General features: G+C 43.2%; 1 protein-coding gene across 1 annotated transcript in view; it reads right to left on the bottom strand.

Annotated features, from left to right (window-relative positions):
• The window catches only part of DNAH8 (dynein axonemal heavy chain 8), a 577,557-nt gene that overhangs the window by 315,239 nt on the left and 242,683 nt on the right, over positions 1-19,635 (bottom strand). The window contains exons 31-33 of the mRNA XM_074949111.1: positions 17,159-17,221; positions 10,929-11,029; positions 1,475-1,612 (exon numbers count right to left, since the gene is read on the bottom strand). Of these exons, the coding sequence (XP_074805212.1) occupies positions 1,475-1,612; positions 10,929-11,029; positions 17,159-17,221 (302 nt within the window). The remainder of the gene's footprint in view (positions 1-1,474; positions 1,613-10,928; positions 11,030-17,158; positions 17,222-19,635) is intronic.

Genomic DNA, 19,635 nt, shown 5'->3' with positions numbered 1-19,635 from the left:
CACAGCTCCTGGGAGAAGGTGATGTCCTGACATATCTGTTCAACTCTGAGCCTTGTGCCCTGGCTATGCAAGGTTTGGCTAGCTATGAACAGGTAGGCTATAATTTGCCCTGTCTAGTGCCAGTACATGCTGCCTCACATAGGGAACACCACTTAGATTTAGCCCAACGTTTGTGGGAGAGCACTGCCTGTGAGGAGGGCGGGCAGAGGAATCCCAGAAAGGAGGCACAGCAGTGACAGATCTAGGAGACTGAAACCATCACACTATCAAATACCCAATCCAAGGGAGAAAGAGAACGTGGAAGAAAGATTATAAATTACTGCTGCACAACAACAAATACAAATTAAAGTTATAAAACAAAGTGCACAGGAGAAACTGAACCACCAATTTATTATGCCACCAGAGGCTGGACATCTGGTAGCTTGAGCTGAAGGATGAGGTGTTGTCCTGGAGCCTCCAGCAACAACTTTGGATTGCCTACAAATTCCACAGATGGGGGGCATTAACCCATTAGTGGTGACAGAGGAAAGAAGCTATGCTGAACAAAAAAAAATCTCTTCTGTCCAATAAACCTAGCCCCATCTTCCATGCTATATATTTCCTCACATAATACTGAAGCTAATTTCTACAGCACTAAGAATAAAATAAATTAAAAAAATTAGAAAACTTTTTTGTGAGCAAACTATGACTCATTAGTCTTCAAAGTATCAAAATATTTTAAATTTTTCAAGAATACTGGAGTAGTACACCTACTAATTATATAACAGGAACGCCTACTGTAAAAGGTGTTCAGTTTCTCAAGTTATTTTAGGTTACCTATATATTTTAAGAATAGTATACAATGTTTCAAGAGATTCTCAAATTTTAATCTTATAGTCAATACTGTAAGCCAGTGAGCTAGCTCACTAGTCCAGGTAGGATCAATGTAACACCTGAGTCTATTGAAGGTCCTTGTCTCTGGGCACAGTTTTTTGATTAAACAGAAAACTTGGGCAAAATACCCCAATATATAGTTCACCCAACATTGTCTACTGTTCCCAGTGGCTTTTCCCTCACCTCTCTCGGTCTCTCCCCATCCTTGCCCTGAGCCAAGGATTTCTGCAGCAGCTTTTCTACTCCCTACAGTTCACTCCCTAAGCCATCTGTCTAGAAATCACCTAATAACTTGCTTCTTTCCCCTACTGTTTTCCAGCACAAAGCTCCTGTTGGCCTTTATAAAGAACAGGTAATCTTCAAGTTGTCACCTGAACCTAGCCCCACAACCTCAGCAAAGAGGCACCTGATTAGTAACAGTTGGGGCTGGGACTCATATCCCCTCAAAGGAGGCAGTCACCCTGTGACAAACACTATTAACAAATTTCCCATATTTATCTATATATCAAGATGCTTTAAAGATACTAAGTTATTTGTAATGCAATCATCATTATTTATATTCAAATTTAACCTGTTTAAAAGTTCATATTAGGAGAAATACCTGTTTTGAAAGTCCAAAAGTTCAGCATTAATTTTTTCAATATCTACATCTGTCCAAAGTATCTCATAATACCCACTGATATTGTTCATTACAGTATCATATAATCCATATAATTTCTGAAGCAAGCCAAGCTCCTTCCTACAAGATAAAAACCATATCAACCATTAGAATCAGCTACTGAAAGACAGTGTAATAATTTCTGCTCATTTATTATGAGTACAGAAGAATAACTAAAATCTTTTTAGAATGCAAGCCTTTGGGGATAGAAAGCTGTGTCTATGTACTCTAGCGAAGAGAACAATAACAGCAATCAAGTAATAAAACAATGTGAAGTACTAGTCTGAATAGCCCAATAATCAAGTTGTTTGATATTAATAACAATATTGCAAAAGTTTCAGGTAGACTAATTCGGGGCTTGTCTATGTGGGGGGATGTTGGGGGACAAACCAGACTGATTTGACGCGCATTAGTTCACATGCAACAGGCAAGCCACACTTTAATAGCATGCACACAAGTCAGCTGTGCCCTCTTTCAATTTGTATCATTGCATTCACATGGTAGCAGCTTGCTGTGTACTAAACACATGGCATTCTCTGAGGATATCTTATGGTCCTTTGCTTCGCTGCTCAGCAGTGTGCATTCTGGGATTTTTCCTTGCTATGCATTGTGGGATGCATAGCAGAAGCCCAGTAGGTTCACATTTGTAAAAATCACGTGCTTCCTTTCTGGGTAGGCTAGCACCATTTTCAAATTGCTGTTGGCCAGTACGGATCCAACAATGCTCCACAAGACTATGTTGGCAACTATAAATATGCAAAAGCTGCTTTGGCTGTATTTCAGCTTTTGAAGCTGGATAACTTTGATTTTTGACTTGCCCAGTGCACCACCAAGCAGATGATGTGGCATCAACAGAAGCTTGAGCTTCCACAGCAGCAGAGGAAGCCAAATGACAATGAGGAAGAAGAGGATAATGCTGAGCAACTGCTACTCCAGGAGCTGTTCCTGGAGCAGCCTCACACCATGCAGCACCGTTTCTGGGTTCAGGGAACCATCATCAACTGGTGGGAATGGATCATTCTGCAGACCTGGGATGACTAACAGTGGCAAGAGAATCTCAGGATAGTGAAGGCAACCCTTTTTAGATATGTGCTGAACTAGCACCAGAACTGTAGCAGCACTGTACCAACATGAGATGTCCCTTACCTGTGGAAGAGTGGGTTGCCACTGCCATATAGAAGTTTGCCATCCCTGAATGCTACCAGTCTGTAGTCAACCAAATAGACATAGGAAAGTGAACTGTTGGGGCCATTGTCACAAAGGCGTGTGATGCAATACATAAGGTACCATTGCACTGGTTTACAAACCCATGATAATGATCAAGAGATTATTGATGACTTTGCCTATATAGAGTTCTCAAGGTGTAGTAAGGCAATTGATGGCCTTACATGTGCCTGTTATTTGCCACACACACACAAAGGCTCAGAATTAATAAACAGAAATGTATGGGTATTTCTCCATAGTGTTCCAAGGGCTGGTTGACCACCATAGCAGGTTTACAAACATAATTTCAAGATGGTCTGGAAGGATGCATGATGCTAGGATCTTTTGAAACTCAGTACTATTTAAATTAACGGAGAAAGGGCAATTTGCTCCCTGTGGACATTAATGGCATGGAGATTGCTCTGGTTACCCTGGAAGACCCATCTTATCCTCTGCTGCCCTGGTTAATGAAGCCATTCAAAGGCCACTTGTGTAATGGAATGATAAGCTGTATTATACTGTTGGGCCACTAGGTGGCATTGTGGCAACATACCTTATTTGAGCCATACAGGCAGAACATTAAAGGCTCTTGTATCTGGTGTGAATCTTGCTCAGAAGACAGTTCTGTAGTCAGTCTATTTCTGGTTGAGGAGCATGACATGGTGTCAGAAGTAAACAAGTACCCAAGGAGAACAAAAAAGAGGAAAAAAGCAAAGGTTGCAAACAGAAGGGAAAAAAAGCAACAAAGGTGTCCACTAAGATATTCTGTACACCCAGCAGGTGTACACCCAGCAGGCTACTGATATAATGATGCTGTGCCGAATGCATAAATTCCACAGTTTCATTGCCTCTGGAGAAAGGGATGGTGATCTCACTCCTCCCTGGTGCTTATGTAGAACATTCATGCTATGTTGTCTGTCATGACCTTTATATGTTCGTCATTGATCAATGGTAGGAAATGTGCACAAGCATTCCTGACCAGTCTGAGCTCCAATAGGTGCATATGGAGCATTGATTCTATGCGGGACCATTTGCCCTGAATTGTGTGACTGTCTAGATGAGCTTCCAAGCCCAGTAAAGATGTGTCTGTTATCAGTTTCAATGTTGGAGGTGGCTGTGTGAAGGGGACCCCTGTGCAGACATTCTGAGGATCTTTCCACCACTCGAGAGAGACTTTGACTGTTGACAGTAGTTTGTTTATTCAATGTGTCTCTGTTTGGTGCGTATACCGTTTTGAGCTATGCTTGAAGGCGATGCATGTGAAGTGTCATGTGACTTATCACAAGTGTGCCTGCCACCATGTGCCCAAGTAGTTGAAGGCAATTTCTGGCCGAGATCTGGGAGTTGGTCTGAATGGTGTCTATTAAGACAGTTAGAGTGTTGAATCTGTGTAGTGGGAGGAAGGCTTTGGCCTTCACTGCATCGAGATAGGCTCCTATGAATTCCAGATGGTGTCCAGGAGTCAAAGTCAATTTTTGAGTGTTCAGCTGTAGTCCCCATTGTGTTAATATATCTATATTCTTTTGGGTGGCCACTAGGGTGTCATCAAAGGATCATGCCTTGAGTAGGTAGTCATCTAGATACAGGTACATCATGTTTCCTGATTTGTGAAGGTGGGCCGCTACCACAGATAGGACCTTCAAGAACACGCTGGGTGCAGGTGACAGGCTGAATGGAAGTACCCCGTAATGAAAATGGTCTTGACCAAAAGTGTACCTGAGGAACCTTCTGTTGAATCACAATGTGAAAATAAGCATCTTTGTAGGTCAAGGACTGAGAAGCAGTCTCCCTGGTCTAGAGATGGAATTATTGCTGGTAGTGTAACCATCTTTATGCCTTTCCATATTTGTTTAGTGCTCTCAGATTGAGAATGAGCCTCCAGCCTCTGTTTTTTCCCCCATATTCGGAAGTATTTGTAATAAAAACCCTTCCCTCTGTGTTCATGTGGAACTGGTTCTATAGCACCAAGGTTTAGGAGATGATTTATTTCCTGACATAATAGGCTCTCATGAGGAGGGTCCCTGAAGAGGGTGGGGAGGGTGGATGGGTAGAAGGGAGGGAGGCAAAATGGATTGAGTACCCATTTGTCTGATGTTATCTTTTCCCAGTTTTGTTGAAAAAGAACAAGGCAGTGTCCAAAGGGATGTAGATGGTTCGAGTTTTGCAGCAATTGATGATGGCAGTGGTTCTTTGGGACCTCAACCAAAGTATCAAAACTGATGTTTCAACATTGAAGGCTGCACAGTTGAAGTTTGGGGAACCATCAGCTTTCATTTCTGCACCTGTTGTCTTCTGCTGGGGTTTGTATTGTCTCTGAGGTGGAGGAAACTGGGCTGGTCGGGATCTTTGTGATGTCTGTGACTTACTGTATTGTATTTTTTGTGCCGCTGTGTAGCTCCCCAAAGAGCATAATGTGGCTCTTCAGTCCTTCAGTGTGTGTAGTGAGGCATCTGTCTTTTCTGCAAAGAGTTTGGATTCTTTGAATGGAAGGTCCTCCACGGTCATTTGGACTTCTCTTGGGAGAATGGAAAGGTGAAGACAGGAGGCTCTCCTCATCACTACTGCCATTGATATGGAGCAGGCAGCTGTGTCTCCAGCGTCTAATGTAGTCTGTAGTGCTGTCCTTGCCAGAAACTGGCTCTTGGCAATGATGGCTTGGAATTGTTCTCTTTGATCATTTGGGAGATGTTTAATAAAGGCATTAAGTTTTCCATAATTGATATAATATTTCACCATAGAGCCTGGTAATTAGCAATCCGAAATTGTAGGGTTGCTGATGAATATGACTTCCTGCCAAATAAGACCAGTCATTACCAGTTCTTGTAGTAGGGTGTTGATTTAGCATGGTGCTGTTTGCCATGTGTGTTTACAGTATATACAATAAGGGAATTTGGGGATGGTTGGGAAAATAAGAAGTCCACAATCATAGAGGGGACATAATATTTTTGTCTGCCCTTTTACATGTGGGAGTTATCATGGCCAGAGTTTGCCAGATGACCTTGGCTGGGTCTAGTTGAGCCTTGTTGATCAGGAATGCAATACGTGCTGGTGAGGATGTGTGGAGGATGTCCAACATCTTGTTTGCAACTCCTTTACTTCTTCAAGGCAGATCTGAAGTGTCTCTGCCACTCTCCTAGTGAGGTCTAAAAATTGTTCAAAGTTATGTGCCATAGATGGTGGAGGAGGCATCACAGCTTCACCTGGAGTGGATGATGAAATGTTTATTGCTCGAGTAATTTCTTGATCGAGCCTTGCCTCTTGCTTCTCAAAGGTCTCCTCTTGGGGATCAGGGAGTCTAGAAATGGAAGCTGAGGGAGATCATCTTACTCTAATCCTATGGGAGACACTTGAGGTCCTAGAGGACTGGTGTCTATAGGCTGCCCATGAGTCCCGGTACAGCCACTGGGATAGTGTGAAGGGCCTGGGTGATGGTACACAAAAATATCCATACCAAATGGGTGGGCCTTGTCAGTCCTGTCATGGTTCTAGGTGACTGGTCCCTTAACATTGCCCTGGGAAACTTTGCACTTAGACCGAAGATAAGTTATCATTGTCCTCTTCCTTTTCACTTGATAGAGGCTGGTGGTGAGTGTCCTAGTACCACAGGGAATTCCAGAGACCGAGATGTGGTCAGTACTGCACCGCACCACCGATACCAAGCAGCAGCGATTCCAGTTTCTCTGAAACCAAGAGGTCCTTGGAGAAACAAAATTCCTGTGGTACTGCCATGGTAATTGGTACCAACAAAGTTTGTCTAGAATGGCCAATGAGTAGCAAGGAGTCAGTGGTAGCTGTAGTCTTTTGTCTGATGATCAGCCAGAAGAGGTCTCTGATTGAAGTGATCAGTACCACGGCTTTCCTTGTCTCCAGAGGTGCCGTTTTAGAAGAGGTATTCTACCACTTCTCTTGTCAGATGGTACTGATGCTACTGAGCTGTGCCCCTCTGGTTTTTAGGCTTAGTGCTGGTACTGGTAGTTGAGGAGCCAAATGTCTCATGGGTACTGCGCTGCGGCTCTGTTGGTACCAAGGTCACTGATTTTGCCAGGGATCTCTTTCTCCTAGTCAATTCTTCAATCTGAGAATAGCTCTCTTTTCTGAGCCTTTGTGAGAGGAATCAGTAGATTTCCTCTTTGATGCCACCAGAGTATGATGTGCCATGGACGTTGATGGTTGCATCAGGGATTGTTGCTCTGGGGGAGTCCAAGGACTAGGGTCAGTGGCTGGTCTCAGAGAACTCTCCATCATCAGGAGCCTCAGCTTCAGTTCACAGCTCTTTCTTGTCCTTGCCTTCAATTTTTGACAGAAGGTACACTTCTCTGGTATATGAGCCTCTCCTAAGTATATATTTTGGAAATGATAGGAATGTAGAAACTTTAAGGAGTTGTTGTAATGGAATGCTAAACTGTACTCTACTTTTCAGCCACTAGGTGATGCTGTGCATAAAAACCAGCTAACTACCTTTTGTAACTGTTGTTCTTCAAGATGTGTTGCTCATGTCCATTCCATTCTAGGTGTGTGTGTGTGTGTGTGCTCACATGCGCGGCCGTCAGAGATTTTTGCCTTAGTGGTACTCGTAGGGTCAGCTGTGGTGCCCTCTAGAGTGCCGCAATCATGCTGTGGTATATCAGGCACAGTCGGCCCATGCCCTCTCAGTTCCTTCTTGCTGACAACTATGACAGAGGGGCAGCACGGTGGGTAATGGAATGGACACGAGCAACACATCTCAAAGAACAACAGTTACAAAAGGCAGATAACTGTTTTTTCTTCTTTGAGTGCTTGCTCATGTCGATTCCATTCTAGGTGACTCACAAGGAGATGGTCTTGGAGTTCACCGTCGTGCAGCTTGCAGCACTGCTCTGCCAAAGCCAGCGTCATCTCATGCCTGCTGGATCAGTGCGTAGTGCAATGCAAACGTATGAACAGACGACCAGGTGGCGGCCCGACAAACTCTTGGATCAGGACCTGAGCAAGGAAGGCTGCAGAGGATGCCTGCACTCTAGCGGTAAGAAGAAACTGAGAGCGCATGGGCTGGCGGCACCTGATATACTGCGGCATGAGTTCACCAGGCAGGACAGATGTGGGGAGGGGAAAGGAACATAGGTAGATAGGTCATGGTGTGGGCTTCAAAATGGTCAATAATCAGGGCTTTAACAAGAGACAGGTCAGTTTTCTGGCATGAGCAGTTTCTATTTTGAAAACATGTATTGGTGGGGGGCAGGAGGAGGCCAAATGTATGGGATGAAGAAGGGAGTTGAGGAGGGGGCTGGAGACTCAGAAAGGCTCCTAGTTCATATCTGCCTAAAATGGCTGTGGCCATTAGGCTTCCGGAACAGAAGGTAGCATGGCAGTATAGCATAATAATAATAATAATACATTTTAAAAACAGTTAGATACATGACAAGTTTTCCTCAATAGGATGTGCCTCCTCAACCCTGGCCTGTTTTTCAGGCTAGAAACTGGCTAGGAATCACGCTCAGTTCCTGCATGGCAGGAATCAGGGTCACTTTCTACCTGGCAACAAAGTTCTGACTCCTGAACACATCTTGGCTTGCTGGGGACAGCTTTTCAGGAGGCTCCTCATGTTCATCCTCCAATGACTCTTGCTGCTCATCCTTGGAGTGGGGCAGCAAAGGGGGAGGTAAGTTTCAGTAGTGGTGTAATGCAGGGGTCGGCAACCTTCGGCACGTGGCCCATCAGGGTAATCCGCTGGCGGGCCACAAGACATTTTGTTTACATTGACCACCCGCAGGCACAGCCCCACGCAGCTCCCAGTGGCCGCGGTTCGCCGTTCCCGGCCAATGGGAGCTGCGGGAAGCGGTGATCAGCACATAATGTCTCACGGCCCACCAGCAAATTACCCTGATGGGCTGCGTGCCGGAGATTGCCGACTTCTGGTGTAATGGATCAAAATTGTGTCCAGCTCCTCAAAAATAGACAGATCACATTTCCACTGCCGGACTTTTCCTGGTATCCTTGGTTTTAATGTACATTCTCCTGGGCTGTTGGTCTTTATTCTGCACTGGTGGGTGATCTGGTTCTGGTGCCTTGCAGACATCTGCTTAGCAATGTACATAAAATGTTCTTTATTCCAGTGCCTGGCCACAAGAGCTTCCTGCATTGATGCTTCTTCCCAGATTGTGGATAAGATCGAGCGTCTCAGTATAGCTCCAGGCAGCTGCTCAAGTAATGTTGTAAGGCAATATCACAGCAATGCAGATATTTTTGAATTAAGGAGCAAATGGGGACATCCAGTCAACTTGACACCAGAGCAGTGGAGGGCACACAGGTAAATGGACAAATCAGTGATGGTCGCCCACAAAGCAGCGTGGGATAGCAACTGGAGGACTGCCAAAGTAGTGCGCAGCTGTAATGCATGAACATAAACAATAGACTGAACTAACACAATTCATATCAAACTTAGTTCACTTTGAAAGAGGACTCCAGAGTTTGATAAATGCAGTTAGTGCATCACAATGAATGGTATTTTGTGCATGAAAGTGTTTTCAAACCATATTAGCTCAACTCAACCCAGTTTAACCCCCCTGTGTAGACAAGCCTGTATTGCCCACATTTTAGTTTTTATTTGAAGATGCCTTTTAATATTTCCCTCCTGAAATGGTTTAAGTTGGAGGAAATGCTTAACTGGTTTGTACAGAAAGGCCAGATAAATGAACTTCTGACCAAAAAGCTGTGGAATATGAGAGGCAGGGGGATGCCCAAGACTATCAAATTACAGAATAATGCTTGAATAGGTATAGCAGAAATGGATTTAGCAGGGGACAATGGGTTTGACATGAGTTTGCAAGATTATATTAATAAAATTTCTAATTAATTTTGGGATGCCTTTGTATAGGCATTGTATCATGGACCAGAATGATTGTTGCTTTTTATATAGCTGAGGTTGGACAACCGTTAGAATACTGTATATAGTTCTGGCTGTCTCAATACCAGAAAGTTTTCAATAAATTGGATGGAATTCATAGAATATTAACAAAAATATTAAAAAGCTGGAGGACTGAAATATTTATATTTAGTATTTTAATGATATCATACCAATACATTTATCTAGGTAGAGTAACCTAAATAAAAACAAAATACCTTGCTCTCATATTGTTCCAATATAAAGGAATGAGTAAATAGAAGACAATACAATATTGTACAAATATCAAATACGCAAACACAGAGAGAAATGAGTGAGTTCATACTCACTATATATATATACTCACTCATTATATACTATAATTAGAATTCTATGAAAGGCCAACTTTTTAGAACAATTATATGAATAAGGGTAAGCTTTTAAAATTTCTGGACCTGATCTTTCAAAGGAGCTATGCTGATTCACACTTGCTGAGGATCTGATCCTCTGTATTTTGATACAGGACCAAAGTTAAAGTTGTTTCGATGTTAAATGGTCTGTGTATATGTACCGAGTGTTAAAAATAGTGGCAGAATTGTTTGCGTAACTTTAGTTTTCAGTTGCTATGTTTTTTAATACTTTGGGGTTTTCCAGATATGTTTAACGGTGTATCTTTTCTTCAATTGTGCAATCCTACCTGCAAGTTAACAAAGATTCTGTGTTCTAGTCTCCCTTTGTGGATTGTTTTGCTTTTTTTAATTTAGCCTACAGCTGCAAAAACCTCTGTGAGCCATCCAGAGGAAGCTTGAATACTGTTCAACTGTTTCTGAGACAGGCATGCAAATTTTTTTCCTGGAGTACATGTAATACTTATATCATTTCCCCAGTCATACCAATACCTCAAACCCTCAGATTGTCTCCATCTCTGAATCCCCAGCTAGTCCCTGCTGCTTGGCTCCAGATGCTGGTCATTCCTCACTCCCCAACTGAAACACACTTCCTGGCTCCAGTCACTACCACTTTAGAGCCCAATTGCAGTTTTTACTTCCAGCTAGTCCCACTTCATGGACAGAGCACCCAGTCAGCCATGACTCTGCAGTTCCAACTCCATTCTAATTCCAGACCACAGCTGGTCTTCACCTTCCTTCCTATACCTCAGTTTTTTCTCCTCCCTCTGCTAAGAGTTGCAGGCACCCTGCTCTTTTATACCACATAAGGTCTGCCAGAAATGATGAGATAAGTACATATACTTTTGTACAAATGCCCTTTTTCAATTCACTCCAGCATTTCTAAAGTACTTAACATGTTCTTGAAGATAGCTCTATTTTCCATTACCTGATTTTATGTAAAACTTCATAGTCTGTGACAGGTAATCCAAACAGCTGTTCACCAGATGAGTAAGTGACAAATTTCCGCCAGAGTTCATCAAAATTGGCCTGATCAAATTAAAATTTAAAAATGCGAACAGGATATACATTTGGTAACTAAGAGATCCTCTAATTATCATAAACTGCTGTCCAATTATAAAGCTATCTTAAGTCTGCAGTATGTATACAAAGAAATATCTAGTAACATCTTTTGGTCTCCAAAGGACATACATTTGATTTTAAATCCTGTTCAATTTCTACCTACAGTGGGGAATGTTTTTTCTAGTGTCAACAAGGAATGCCACAATAGCAGCAGATTACAATTTAACAGATTTTTTTAAAACTCTGTCTCATTTAATATTACATATGCTCCAGCTAAACAGAGAAAATGTGCACAACAAAGATCTGAAGAAATATTTTATAAAAAAGGATGCGCACTTAAAGCCACATTATATTATCCAGTCAGGAGAAATTAAACATTTTATTAGCTGGTGTGGACACAACTAGAAAAAACCATTAAATAGAGGCAGAATTATATAACTTGTCAGGCAAAGAGTACTGCCAGAAGATTGGTAAAAAGCAAATATAGAATCAATTTTAAAAAAGGAAGGATAAGTGATTCTGGCAATTACCATTCCACAAGTATAGAGAATTGGAAAATATTTGTATTACTTTTTATAACTAACATACACCTTTCAGTTTATCTGGGTGATATTACCCTGCCTGAATGCATAGTTAGATCAAGAGGGGCTGTAGAGAAGGAAAGTAGAAAAGGATAACCCGTAGCCTAGATAAGAAGTATCCCCTCACACACAATAGTTACGTTTATAGCCATGAAGAGGGACTTCTCAGCTCCAACCCTGGCAATGTGACTGTTTGCCAAGGCTGAGAATCTGAACATCAAAACATTGGTCTATTAAAAGACATGCCCTACAGAAAAGGAGGGGCGGGGGGAGTTTTCAGCAGCTGCAGGTTGACCCAGATACACCGACTGGGAGTGAAGGATCTGCAGCAGACAAACTGTAATTTGGTCCTCAAGAGAAGAGCGGACACTGAGGCAAACCCATGTCTACCTAGGGGCTTGAAGGGAATGCCAAGCACAGGTAACACAGTATACACAGAGATCTGTTATTTTAAATCTTTTTCTCTGAGTGATGTGAATCTTTTAGCAAATAAACCATACTTTGTTTTGAAGAAACTGCTTCTGTCTCACTGCATATTGTTGCTTTCCATAGGCTCCTGAAGGAAAACTCTTGCAAAGTGCCAGGGATTGCTAATAAATAACACAGTTGGCAATAGAGTCAGGTATCAGGTTTTCAGCTGGAACGCCCAGTCGAAAAGGGAACCTGGCAGCGTCCAGACAGCTGTGCTCAAAGTCCGGTTACTTGTACTATCCGGCCTCTTCCACTGAGGGGGCAGGAAGAGCAGCAGCTGTGGCTGGAGCCATGAGGAGCTGCTCTCTGCTCCCAGGCCTGCTGAGGATCCAGCAGTGTCTGGAGAGATGCGAGTGCCGTGACCTGGCTGGGTCACTTGATGGAGAGCTGGATTCCGGGACTCCAACAAGCGGAGCAAGAAAGGGGGGGTACTCATAGCAGGGATGGGGGACAACAGCCCAGGCACCTGCAAGAGGGGTGGAGAGGGCGGCAACAGCCCAGGCAACAGGTGTTCCAGAAGAGGTGGGGCAGGGAGAGGGGCGGCAGCATGCAGGGCAGCAAGGGGGCGAGCAACAGATGGGGAGGGGCAGCGGTAGCAGGCGGGCAACATACAGGGCAAGGAGGGGGGAACAGGCAAAGCTGCACATGGGGCAAGGAGGCAGCAGAGAGCCTGGGCTGCCCAGCCGCTCTCTGCAGTTGGATTGCTTTGCTGACCTGGCAAGAAAGCCCCATGGCTCGTGGGCCCTGCCCCCTCTCACCATATTTCAGCTCACGGGCCACACCGAAAAGTGGCCTTGACTCATTTATAGCTCCACAAAGGCCAAGCACACTTGGCTCCTAAAGCTGGCTGAGCCCCGTACAGGGCCTGTGCTCACCAGGCTGCTTTGTGCCCACACTCAGCGTCCCAGGGACCAAGCCACCAGGCAGGGGAAAGCCCCCTGCAAGGCAGACCCCAGCCCAAGGATGGCATGTAGGCACCTGTAGGGAATTGATTTCCTGGGGAGCAGGATTGCAGTCTAGGAGCAGGATACTTTGGAAGGGCATAGGTCACACACGTGCTGGAAAGGGAGTTTGGGCCAGTGGTTACCGCAGAAGGACTGAGAGATAGGACTCCTGGGTTCTAATCCCAGCTCTGTTACAGACTTGCTGGGTGACCCTGAGCAAATCATGTCGCTGCTCTGTGCCTCAGTTTCCCCTTCCATAAGATGAGGATGGCAATATCCACTTCCATTTACAGTGTATTTTGAGATCCCTGGCAGCGAAGCACTAGATCTGTGCTAAGCATTACTGTGACGAGTGGCTGGATCATGGCTCAGAGCCCACTTGCTCCATGCAATTTTCCAGTAAGGTTCTCAGAAGTCTGGGTGGAGCTCTGAGGGTCCCCAGGGAACTGGGAAATGAATAGGAGGGCTTAGTCCCATTGCTAGTGAGGCAAAAATTCCCATTGTTATTGCCTCCTAAACCAGCCCCATCCAAGGCAGCCTCAGTGGAGAGGCCACCATGAAGGGGCCCCCCAGGCATTTTATACACTGGGAGTGACCATCCAAGATAGGGATGGCGTCCCTGCATGTAGTGCACCGCTTAAATCCTGGGGAGCCAGGCATATTAGCATCAGCTGGAGGATGACAGGAACAAGAGGGAACTTCTTTTTTTTTTTTTTTTTTAGGGATGAACTTATCAAGTAACTAGGGTGTTAAACTAAGGGAAAAGAGTATGTAGAATGAGTAAGAGAAAAAGTTTTTAAGGAGTCTGCTGAGCTCTGAATCCAGCCAGGGATGGTAGAGAAGGAACAGAGGAGATCGGCCGTGAATGCGCACTATTAAGACAAGACTGGTATGTAAGGCGGGCTCTGCGCATGCGCGACCGGTATAGGTGCTGTAAAAATCTCCGAATGACGGCGCAGGGGCGCACTGACACCTGCAGTGGAGCACCCACGGGGACATCTCTCAAAGAAGAACTATCAGTTGCATACATACAAAATGGGAAATGATGGCCTAGGAAGGAGTAATGCGGAAAGGGATCTGGGGGTCATAGTGGATCATAAGCTAAATATGAGTCAACAGTGTAACGTTGTTGCAAAAAAAGCAAACATCATTCTGGGATGTATTAGCAGGAGTATTGTAAGCAAGACATGAGAAGTAATTCTTCCGCTCTACTCCACACTGATTAGGCCTCAGCTGGAGTATTGTGTCCAGTTCTGGGCACCACATTTCAGGAAAGATGTGGACAAACTGAAGAAAGTCCAAAGAAGAGCAACAAAAATGAATAGAGGTCTAGAAAACATGACCTATGAGGGAAGATTGAAAAAATGGGGTTTGTTTAGTCTGAAGAAGAGAAGACTGAGAGGGGACATGATAACAGTTTTCAAGTACATAAAAGGTTGTTACAAGGAAGAGGGAGAGAAGTTGTTCTTCTTAACCTCTGAGGATAGGACAAGAAGCAATGGGCTTAAATTGCAGCCAGGGCAGTTTAGGTTGGACATTAGGAAAAAATTCCAAACTGTCAGAGTGGTTAAGCACTGGAATAAATTGCCTAGGGAGATTCTGGAATCTCCATCATTGGGGATTTTTAAGAGCAGGTTGGACAAACACCTGTCAGGGATGGTCTAGATAATACTTAGTCCTGCCTTGAGTGCATGGCACTGGACTAGATGACCTCGAGGTCCCTTCCAGTTCTATGATTCTATGCTCTACCTTGGGTTTTGTGAGGGGCAAGGCCAGATGGCTATAGAAAAGTAGTGGGAGATAGATATATTAGTTCCAGGCTAAACAAATCCCTGGTACCAGGATAAGTGAAATGGCAGCTGCTCCAGGTCAATTAAGACACCTGGGGCCAATTAAGAACTTTCCAGAAGGCAGGGAGAAGGCTAGGTTGATTGGAACACCTGAAGCCAATCAGGGGCTGGCTGAAACTAGTTAAAAGCCTCTCAGTTAGTCAGGGGGGTGTGCATGTCAGGAGCTGTAGGAGGAAGTTGCGCTGTTGGAGAGGCTGAGTAGTACACACCATATCAGGCACAAGGAAGGAGGCCCTGAGGTAAGGGTGAAGTGGAGCTTGAGGAAGTGAGGGCTGCTGTGGGGAAAGTAGCCCAGGGAATTGTACATGTTATGTTTCTAAAAGGTCAGCTACCATAACTGATATTATTAGGGTCCTGGGCTAGAGCCTGGAGTAGAGGGTGGGCCCGGGCTCCCCCCCACAACCTTTGCCCCCTGATTAATCACTGAGACTGGGAGACAACAGAGACCATGCAAAGAAGGATAACTTCTCCTCACCTCCCTCGCTGGCTTATGACGAAAATGGCTTAGTAGACTGTGACCCTTGTCTCTAGAGAGAGAAGGGTTATGTGCAGGGTCACAGTGAGCCTCCGAGGCTAGCGAAATCTGCCAGGAAACGCGGGACCCACGGAGGCAAGGACAGAGCTTTGTCACAGTTTATGCAAATGGTATTGCTCAGATCAGATCAAATCAAACAATAAAATCTCACCTTCATTTTCCTGTGTACTATGTTACCAGGCTCTAATTTAATTATAAGTCAATGGGGAATATTAAGTGAAATCAGGAAAAGCTCAATACAGTTGTACATTGAAAGAGAAAGAATGGGAAAGGGGACTGTTAAAAGGCTGCGTATGCACTAACTATGCTCCTTTCCTGAGCCAGAGTCTGACCGCTGTGCCCCAGTTTGGCAGGCGGGCAGGCTCTGCATCAGCTTCTCCCAGCCCGGCTCTGCAGGCAGCAGATGAGTCCCAGAAGACGGGGGAATGAGCAGGGTGTGTGTGTGTGGAAAGCGAGCGATGGGGGAGAGGGGGGAGAAGAAGAGTGAGTGGGGGCGGGGCCTCAGGAGAAAAGGTGGGGCAAAGGTTCAGTTTTCAGCTTTTAGATAGTTGGCAACCCTAGCTGGCAACCAGGGTGTTGTAAGCTGGAGGCCAGTCAGAGAGTGGTTGCTTAGCAGGATCCCTCCTTAAAGAGAAGTTGATGAATGGGCCTACCACTTGAAAGGGATAAATCAAGGGACTTGTAAAGGGTCTCACAAAGGACAGCCTGTCTACTGACTATCACAATAACTATAACTTATTTCCTTAGAAAAATAATTGAATCAATATTATGGCAAAAAAGTTAAATATTTAGCATATAACCAATGAACAACAAACTTGGCCAAACAAAAATCACTCAACCTATAGTAAGTACGATACCATCACTGTGATATTTGAGCCTTGATTGCATTATTTGACAGCACAACAAATGTAGACAGAAGAAGTAAGAGTGGCCAACATAATACACTTGAATTTTACAAAAGCATTAAATATAGTGGGCCTCTACCTTGTAGAGTCATTTGTATCTGTGCAGACTGAACATAAAGCATTACTCTTCCAATCTGGAAGCACATTATGTGCAATTTGCATTCACTCTTCACAGATACAAATGACTATACAAAATACAGGGCAGTGGAGTATAAGGTACAGTTTCTCAAAATATTAGTTTCAAAATTACCATAATTCAAGCAGACATGGATAGGAACACTGTTGCATAAACCAAAAATTGGTTTTAGGAAACTATCAAACTCAGCAGCAAGTGTCTAATGAGGAAAAAAAGATTAAAGGGAGCTAGAGGTGTTGGTTTTGAAGAAAAGACATACGGCCATTTGACTGTGACTAACAGAATGAAGCAAAGGTACATACCAACTGTGTTTCTTTGCTGCAGAAATCCGTCCCTAAAATCCCCTGAGAATTTCTGTTTCTAATGCAGAAAATGTCTGTAGAAAACACACTGAACAAATTAAGTTCTTCTTCTTGTTGTTATTATTTGCATCACAGCACTGTTTCAAGGTCCCAGTTGAGCACAGGGCCCACAGTGCTAGGTGCTGTATAATCACATAGTAAGAGACAATCCCTGCTCTGAAGAGTTTATGATCTAAGTAATTTACAGTGTAATGCTCAAGCTTATCCACCAATTCCCGTGTTCCATAGATAGTAATGGATCTTTTTCTAAACTCACTTTGAGAGTCATAGTTGTGAATCAATTTAACATTTCAAAACTAACTTTTTTCGTACCTGGAATATTTGTAACCTGTTGCTAGCTTCTTGTGGTGGTGTATTTGGAACCATGGGTCCTTCCTAAAGCAAACAAATTGTAAACAAAGTGAATATTAACTCTTCAAGTGTGTTAAGGCAAATTGTATATTTACAAACCATCAGCATATACAAAATTGTTTAAATAGTCAAGGGATATATGTAAGGGGTATATGAATCATTGAAGTGTGTCCATAAATCCCACTAATGCCAAAAGAATTACAGAAGTGTATCAAAGGAAAAAATATTTTAGATAAAATAGAAATTTCTGTAGTCTAATCAAATTTAGTATTAGTAGATAATATACTTTCATGTTTTACATATTTTCATCCTGTCAAAAATAAAGCGAGAATGCCCAAAAAGTGACTTGAGGCGACTCTTTACTTTTATCAAAGGTATAATCAAAGTTACAGAATACCCAAACTGCCATGCATTGCTTTTCTTTTCACAGAGCTTACTTTCACTGGTATTTATAGAACTGCACATAATTTCTTGTTAAGTATAACTTGAGGTGTTAGGAGTGGAAGGGAGGAAGATAGAAAGATTAACATACCAGTAACTGTATTTCAAGTATATTGACTCTGTAGATCTGCATTATGGGATGCAAACCCATTGTGCCACAGAGCTTGGAATCACTTTAAAAAAAAAAAGCAGTGCCCATTAGGGCTGTGAAAGCATCCCCCATGACTTTTAAAGCAAAGAAACAAAGGGCTCTGGTGACACAACATCCTTCATTTTTTCCACTACTTAAATCCCACTTCTCTGAAGTTTGGAAGGAGAACAAAGAAGGCAATATATTCAAAGAGCTAGAATTATATTTCTCCTTTGAGACCCATCCATGAGACTGACGATAAAATTTTCAAAAGCCCTTGCATGAAATCAGTGGGACATAGGCCCCTAAACAGAAATGTGTGAGTAACTGACTTTTCCATTGTTGGTCATATCAAAAAACAAAACAAAAAATTGCTTCAGGTTGACCCAAATGAACATCTTTTTTATATTTTTCAGTGTACCAAAGTAGTAAAAAAAAATTGTTTCACCACAAGCAAAACATTTTGTTTGATCCAAAATGAAATATTTCATTCTGTTTTTAAGTTTTTCTAACCTTTTTAAAACAAAATTGAAGTAAATTTCTAAACAAAGGTAGTTTTGTTTCAAAAAATCATAACGTTTAATTCAGAACATTTCAAAAGAAATTGTTTTGATTTTTTCCAAATTTTATTTTCCTGACCAAAACAATTCAGCAAATTCAACACAAATTCACAAAGCATTTTTATTGCCATGATCTGCATTTTTCATCTCAGAAAATGTTACTGTGATCTATTCCTAAGGCACTTAGGTGCTTTTGAAAATGTTACCGTCAGTAATATGAGAAAAAATGAGCTGATCATTAAGATCAATCATTTATAAAAGGTTTAGCGCCTGATCTTTAGTTAGTGAAAATCAGGATAGCTTCACAAATGAAGCATAATTGCAGTCTCCACTGAACTTGCTAAAGGAGTCAGAAGCATCAGAAAATGCTTGGAGAGAATGCTGAGAAAATACCCTTAGCGATCATTTCATGTTATTCTGGAAGATGTTCCATCAAGACGTATCTAACTGTGCTCTGACTGAATAATGGGTATGCTAAGGAGGATTACCAGAACTGGGAAACCAATTAGTCTATGTTTGTCTGGGAGAGGGCTTGGAGGCTGGAAAATCCCTAAACAACAGAATTAAGAAGCCAGATGTTAATGCTAGGATTTATATACCCAGGAGAACTCACAGATTACACTCAGGAAGCTTGAGGCAAGGAGCAGAAGTAAACTGAGCATGCTTTCATAGAACAGAGAACTTTTTTGAGTATGGGACCAGCCAACATCAAAGGAAGCTGACCTGGAAGAGAGACAGAGGGACTCCAGGATTCGGAGGGGAAGCCATGAACTGCAGGAAGAGGATTCTGAACACCCTAGAAACTCTGACCTAAACCCAGATCATGCTCCCGAGTGGTAATGAAAATGAAGTGAGGAAATGCATGTAGGGATTTATTATTTATGACTGGATCTGTATAGCTTTTCTGCTATCTAAAGCAAGGAGTAATTGTGTTTAGAAACCTTTGTCTGTGTTATATGCTTCACCTATCACATGTCCCTAAAGAGTTAAATTATAAGCCCAGAATGCCCATAAGGTTGGAGTTCTGGGAGATGGTGTGGTTAAACTACTGGGGAATCTGTGGGAAAGGAAAGGAGACACAACAGTAATCCTGGGGCAGAGGCTAGCTGGGCTGCAAAGATATATTTCCAAGAGGGGATAACAGAGAGTCTATGCACAGGAAGTGTGCCATTGAGACCAAGGAAAGAGGCAGTGCTGCAGCATGTTCAGACCAAGGGAAGCTTAAAGCACACGGGCCCAGGGATGTGGGACCCAAACCCAGCAGCCGGGTGGGTGTCCAGGAACAAGAGCTGTCTGAAAATGCATAT

This window comes from Natator depressus, chromosome 3 (assembly GCF_965152275.1).
Source record: "Natator depressus isolate rNatDep1 chromosome 3, rNatDep2.hap1, whole genome shotgun sequence".
Classification (NCBI taxonomy): domain Eukaryota; kingdom Metazoa; phylum Chordata; order Testudines; family Cheloniidae; genus Natator; species Natator depressus.
The sequence above is the reverse complement of the archived record's forward strand: the minus strand, read 5'-3'. Positions and strand labels throughout refer to the sequence as shown.